Here is a 6769-nt window from a genome sequence, read left to right as displayed (position 1 = left end):
TTAGGCTACATGTGCATTAGACTGAAACTTTAATTGATGACTGTCGCAGTGAAAAAAAAAAGGTTCCACATTCAAGTCTTTGTGAGCTCCATGACTTTGTCCAGGATGCTTTTCTGTCCATATCGAACCTGAAGTGCATTCCTCTCCCTGCTGCTCAGTTTCTCTAGCGAAGCCTGGTCCTTCATCAGGACCCGGTCCCGGTCCACATCAGGGTAGCTCGTCACGGTCAGACGTGCCGCTTCGTGGATGAGCCGCTTCCACTTGGTCTTTAATCCAGAGAGCCCGTCATTGGAGAACACCTGGGAAATCTCCTCATCCTCATCGTCCTCCCATCCGTCATCGTTGTTTTTGAACTCCAAGAACTCCTCCCTGGACATGCACAGCACCTGAAACCACCCATACCCCACATCAATGCATACTTGGACTCAGAATTACCATTTGCACCCATTTTTGAAAATTTTTCTGCTAGTATAAACAACTAAAATTGTCAGTACTGAAACTATATTCACTTACTAAGGTACACTCATATTACTCACATCACTGGAAAATTTATTAGTACTGTATTCGCTCACGCAGTACACTACCGAAACTTGCTTTTACTCATTACTGAGTATGATTTTTTTTCACTGACATGACAACCGAAACACATTTGGTGCACACTTTACTTGTATCTGTAGAAAATAAATTTCTAGTTGTGCGGAATGACTTTTTAAAGAAGAACTTGTGATTGAAAAATGTTGGTGCTAGGAGTCACAAGTGCTATTGTTGCGCAGCGAGACAAGACCGAAAGTGTTGTCATTCATTAGGAGTGGGTGCTGGGTGCAACAACCAATCAAAACAAACCGGGTTTAAATTTCATGTGCTCATTTGGATGATGATCTTATCTTTTCTCCAATTGCAAGTTAATTTTACAACAACAAATTTACACTACAACTATAAACGTTTTTGCTTGCAGACGCCATTAAAAATCTCTCACACTCTTCTACGGTATTAATTTCGGTCAAAAATGGAATTTGGGCGTAAATGATATACATCACCTTGAGCACACTGTGTAGCTCCGTGTCGGTGAGGCAGCCATGTTTGCCAAAAACAAACGCTTCTTTATCCTCTAGCAACTCCCACATCTCTGCCAACAGCTGCTGATCCCCATCTGGCTCTGTAAAGCAAAAAGATGATTTTATGACACAGCAGTGTTCATCTGCTATATTGTGCCTCATCATCATGCATTCTAAATTAGCTTTAAGATAGCAAACTTTTGTTATTTGGTTTGATTGAACAACACAACAACTTGAAGCAAGCGCGAGTTGCAATGAATTTAAACGTGTTAATGGGAGGGTGTAAAAAAAAAAATTAAAATAACTTATTGAAGGTGGGTTTGGAATTTGTACACGCTGTAATAAACAGGGGTCACTGTATACAATATTTGAGGAACCTCTTGCGGCCGCTTTGTGCAGGTTGACGACGGGAATGTCGGCTGTGTCGTCAGCGTTGTCGGAATACGGCTGGGTGAAGCCGTACATGTGCAGCAACTGCCAATTGGCCATCTGCCCATATGTGTTGAACACCTCCTCGCCTTTTTTGATGAAGCGCACACATACCATCTTCAAAGTGTCCTGAGGGCGAGGGGGAAAAAAAAAAACAGAAGAAGTCGTAAGCAAAACTATTATCTTAAGACACCTGAGAATTGTTTTTTAAAAATGCACAGTTTCTCCTTTGAACAAGTGTGTCTTTACTGGTGTAAACTCCAGATTAGCATTGTGCTTGGACACATGGTTGAGCATATCGGCCATGGGAACCATCATAGGTGGATTGGGGGTCTTTTCCTCCTCCTCCTCATCATCCTCTTCTTCTTCTTCTTCTTGGGGCTCTTGGAAACTACACAGAGACGGAATGAGAATTCCAGCCCATTAAACTAAAGCACAAGATGTAGCAAAAACGTCATTCTTTACATTCTATTCAACAGTATATTTATAAGTATGTGGGTTCACTGTTGTGTATGCATTAACAGAATATAAAAAAGGGTGAATTTCATGTTCAAAATAAGCATTAAAACAAAACTCTTGACTAACCTGTAGGCCATGACAAAAGCCACCAGCTGCGTGTAGAGCTCCAGCGTGTGCGTCTGGCTGTTCCACATGTCAGGATGCTTGGAAATAAAGGGCAAGACCACATCTCTGTATTCCCTCTGGATGTTGGCCAGGTCTTTGTTCACCGCCTCTGGTATACCGGTTCCCCACAGTAGTCCATCTCGCTCCTCTTTTGACCTGAATGGAGCATTAGTAATGTCTAGTTTTGACCACTGGGGGGTGCTGTCCGAGCCTGAAGTCATATTCATGCCACATCACCAAGTTGCAAGTTTGACCCAAGAAGGTTAAAAAGAACTGAAACATATGGCTCGTTGGTCTAGGGGTATGATTCTCGCTTAGGGTGCGAGAGGTCCCGGGTTCAAATCCCGGACGAGCCCTGCTTTTGATTTAATTCCCAGGAACGTTTCTGACACGCCTTATGAATTGAAATTGGTCCCCCTTAGATGCACGCAAACAAGGTGTTCTGTTCAACTTGTTTAACTTATCATTGTATACGGTTAACTTGTGTATTTTTACTCACCAGAACATGGGGTGGTCTAGTGTCGTGAAGTCGGTCCATAAGGACAGGTATGGTTTCCATTTGGACTGCGTTGTGGTGTATTCATACAGAAGAGCGAGCAGGAGGGGCACCCAGCCTGATGTACTCTCCAGAGAGACCTTCTCTGAGGAAGAAATGGGGGATTTAAAATTGGGCTTGAAGAAAGTGATAAACCGCAATCGCCATTGCGTCTCCCTATAAAATGGTTAACCTCATGCAGCATCTTCTTTTCCACTGACATTTCAAACATTCAAACTACGGCAGTAGACAAGAAAGAAAATAATTATTGCAGCCATTTAACCTGTTTTCTCAATCACTCTACAATTGGTGCCATTGAAATTTGCATGAGGTTTTACCACCTGAGGACATGTGACGTCATGTTGATGTCCTATAAGTTTGAAGTGTGTGGGAGGTGTATATTTATTTTATTTTATTATTTGTTTTTTTATCTTTTACAAGGTCTCACTGTGTCCTGGATTTTTACCTTTTGTGAGTGGTCCAGGAACATACTCCAAACAATAAATTATGGTTGACTGAATGGTAAAAAAAAAAAAAAAAAAACTTGCGCAAAATAAAGCCAAGCAAACCATTCAATCATCTATAAGTTTCTTTATCTAGTTTAATTAGTTTTGTTAACTTCCTAAACCAGGGGTCCTCAATCCTGTTCCTTGAGGGCTGTTTTCCATCTCTCCATGATGAAACACACCTGATTCAAATGAGCAGATAAAGATCCTTATTATTTGAATCAGATGTGTTGCAGTGGGAAGAGATGGAAAGCAGGCAGGACACCGGCCCTCGAGGAACAGGATTGAAGACTCTGGTACTAAACAGTTAGACTGGCCACCAAAATGCAGTTCTTTTTTGTTTTAAAATGCATTCAACTACATTGCCATGCATTTTTTCAGTCCTGATAAACACCCATAAAAATTATTGTAGGAAAATCTGCAATATAGTGGGCACAACTTATGAACTGTGATAGAATGGAGACACACTATATGTCGCAGTATAGTTACCTTGCTCCAGCATGGCTGCGATGTGTGTCGTCCCTTGGTGAAGAAGAGCCGATCTGGGGATGGTGAACAACACCTCGCCTTCCTCAATATCATCCTGAGCTAACATCCCATAGTCTGCCACCACCCCTTCTTTGCTCACTCGCACCTGCATACAAAATTAAAATCCAATAGTTATCCTTAACCAGTATGCTATGAAACATCACTTGCTATGTAGCATGAAATTATCCAATTTCACTTAAATGGGCAAAATTCTTAATTTACTACATTTATTTACCATCTTTGTTCAACTATCTATGCCTGCCGCCATAGTGACATGTACATTTCAATGCAATTCCATTTGATTGCGGGAGGCAAATAATTTATCTGTATCCACTAACAGTGACACTTTTTTAGGGTGGTTTTTATAACGTGCCTATGCTGGTGGGGAAGCGGTGATCCAAGAGGGGGAAAAAAGATCTTACACCGGATTGGAACGTACCTTAGTACTAAGCACTAGACCAACGCTGTCGCACCATCGGAGAAAATTCTGCAGGGATGCACCATCGTCCACCTGCACAATAGAGGAACAGTTACAAAACTGTTATTCACGAGGCAAAATATATTTTTTTTAAATAATTCGTTTCACATTTCCGTACTCGCCGTATTGTTTTCATCAACATGTTTTTGTCTTCATACATATTTGAATTTTTGTATCAGTTAGGTGACAATAAAGTTTTGTGCACTTGAAATGTTTCATTTTGGGTTGTTTGTAGCCCATTACGTGTCAATGAAGTTTTGTGAAGAAAAAACATACAGTATATACGCATATCTACGCACACGCATGCAACCGAAGTTAGCTTCCGAAGTGGTTGGCTAATTGTCCGATAAAATGCAGCGCAGGTAGTTGATTGATACCTAAAATGTATTCTCCCTATATTGATAAAGTATGCTAGCCCAATAGAAAAGATGTAGTATTAGTAGGTAATAGGCTATTCATCGCTACAGCACTTGTAATCTACATGGCTAACTTCATACGGCTTACCGCAACATTGCTTTGTTTTATACTAAATCGATCAGAAAAAACCGAACCTTGGGTCGTTTAGCTTCAGATGCCATTTTCTGCTGGTTTACTGAATCCTGTCAAGCGGCAAAGTGGATTTTAAACAGCTTCACGGTTCATGGCTGAACGCAAGCACGTGTTGTCAGAAAATACCCGGAAAGCGGACTGGCAGGCAGACGGTGAGGACACTCGAGTTCGACCAAGTATACACATAAATGTCGCTAGAGCAAAGCAGCATATTGTTAAAGTAGTTTATTAAAAAAAAGACAAAATTGTGTGTTATTATTTGAACCTTTAAGAAATTTGCAATATTTGACTCGAGTATATAACCTCAAATTTGATCCTGAAATTGGCTGAAACAGGGATAAAGATAAGCTTCACCACGACAATGTGCACAGCATTTAAGATAGAATTGATCATATTTTAGTTGCACTGATGCATCCACGGTGTGAACGCCAATGAAATGTGCCAGAGTCATCTTTTTATAACAATATGTACAACGTACGTATCGTGGCTCGTTGGTCTAGGGGTATGATTCTCGCTTTGGGTGCGAGAGGTCCCGGGTTCAAATCCCGGACGAGCCCATCTTTTCTTTACATCTATCAATAATTATTTTGTCCATCTTTGGCTTCCTAACTTCCATTGCACGGAGCAACAAGTAGGCCACCCCAAAATGCAAACACCGGAAATGTATACTGTTTATAAAATGTAATTATCCCTGCGATGTGACAGGGGGCGCTGTTTCACTCTCAAAATCCCTGCCACATCAACAAGTTTGTAAATTTGGATAATATAACGATGATGTGCAACTGTGGCTCGTTGGTCTAGGGGTATGATTCTCGCTTAGGGTGCGAGAGGTCCCGGGTTCAAATCCCGGACGAGCCCTACTTTTCTTCAGTTTTTTTTTCGATGTATCTTCATTGTCAATTAAAGCTAATACTGTATTTGTGCAGCACAGGGTCTAGACAGGCATGTATGAGTCTGCACCCTCAAATCTTGAGGAGGCAAATTTCTGCAGCACCTCTTACCATGTCTGCCTGACCAATTCCCCCACTTGAATGTGGGTACACTAAACAAGTACATTGTAAAGCACTGTGGTCTCAAAAGCTTGGCACACTCAAGAGTGATTAGAAGTTGAGTCTCGGCTCGCTGCAACAGCTATCCCTCACAGCGAGCTGATCGGAGATGAGATTCAAGTTGATATGTTTTACTTTTGAGGGGGCAAAGCAAGACATTAAGACAGTAAGAAGTGGGGCAGAGGATCAGACACAGAAATTTTAAGTATGTAAAATCCAAATATATTTTGGTGGAATTAGTTTTGGCGGCACGGTGGCCCGACAGCAGCAGCGGCTGTGGGTTCGATCCATGCTCCGGCCTTCCTGTTTTGGAGTTTGCATGTTCGCCCCGTGCCTGCGTGGGTTTCCTCCCACATTCCAAAAACATGCATGGCAGGTCGATTGAACATTCTAAATTTCCCCTAGGTATAAGTGGGAGTGCGGATGGTTGTTCGTCTCTGTGTGCCCTGCGATTGGCTGGCAACCAGTTCAGGGTGTCCCCTGCCTCCTGCCCGAAGATAGCTGGGATAAGCTCCAACACCGCCCGCGACACTTGTGAGGAGAAGCGGTAATGATAATGGATGGATCAATGGATTTAGTTTGAGGGGGTGCACAAAATTTATTGGAGGGGCCCAGGGCCTCTTGCTCTTGGTCTAATAGGAAACAAATTTGGCAAAGACCCGAGAGCCAAATGCTTTGTGTTGCATTTTTGCTAAACTCAAATTTGTATGTATTCATATTACATGTCAAATAACATTTTGTTGTGGTATAATTGTATGTATTTTTAATCTTGGTTAATGTGGAAAGTTTTAGTAATTCCCAACTGCGCAGAGGTTTTATTGTGGCACATAGGATGGTGGTCGCAGTAAGAAGCTGAACCAAACAAATCGGCTTTGATTGTAATTTTTTTTGACGAATTAAAGTATGAAGTTCAGTTAAATGTGAAAGGAAATTTTATAATTTGGTAATGTATTTACAATGCACTTCTATAAATTTGTATTTTGACATTAACTTTCTTTGGAGTTTCCACTCGGCGC

The 6769-nt window shown here is 41.5% G+C and overlaps 1 protein-coding gene and 3 non-coding genes across 5 annotated transcripts; 3 read left to right on the top strand and 1 right to left on the bottom strand.

Annotated features, from left to right (window-relative positions):
- Positions 1-12: 12 nt before the first annotated feature.
- setd6 (SET domain containing 6, protein lysine methyltransferase) lies at positions 13-4869 on the bottom strand. 2 transcript variants are annotated; one of them, XM_088297952.1, is made up of 9 exons: positions 4707-4869; positions 4117-4188; positions 3639-3783; positions 2608-2749; positions 2070-2264; positions 1734-1875; positions 1433-1613; positions 1038-1156; positions 13-386 (listed from the first exon to the last, which is right to left on the bottom strand). In XM_088297952.1, exons 1-9 carry the CDS (start codon positions 4731-4733, stop codon positions 72-74), a joined length of 1338 nt encoding a protein of 445 aa, XP_088154078.1. In that variant the 5' UTR covers positions 4734-4869; the 3' UTR covers positions 13-71. The 2 variants fall into 2 exon arrangements, with proteins under 2 accessions (XP_088154078.1, XP_088154079.1); XM_088297953.1 differs by lacking the exons at positions 3639-3783; positions 4117-4188; positions 4707-4869 and adding an exon at positions 3110-3301.
- Positions 2393-2464, top strand: trnap-agg (transfer RNA proline (anticodon AGG)). The gene has a single exon. It is a non-coding gene; the product is annotated as a tRNA-Pro (tRNA).
- Positions 4870-5189: 320 nt separating the features above from the next.
- Positions 5190-5261, top strand: trnap-ugg (transfer RNA proline (anticodon UGG)). Its single transcript has one exon. It is a non-coding gene; the product is annotated as a tRNA-Pro (tRNA).
- Positions 5262-5490: 229 nt separating this feature from the next.
- On the top strand, positions 5491-5562 carry trnap-agg (transfer RNA proline (anticodon AGG)). The gene has a single exon. It is a non-coding gene; the product is annotated as a tRNA-Pro (tRNA).
- Positions 5563-6769: the final 1207 nt, after the last annotated feature.

Source organism: Idiotropiscis lumnitzeri, chromosome 6 (assembly GCF_059441095.1).
Source record: "Idiotropiscis lumnitzeri isolate Australia: NSW breed Sydney's pygmy pipehorse chromosome 6, RoL_Ilum_1.0, whole genome shotgun sequence".
Taxonomy (NCBI): domain Eukaryota; kingdom Metazoa; phylum Chordata; class Actinopteri; order Syngnathiformes; family Syngnathidae; genus Idiotropiscis; species Idiotropiscis lumnitzeri.
This window is presented reverse-complemented; position numbering and strand designations above follow the sequence as displayed.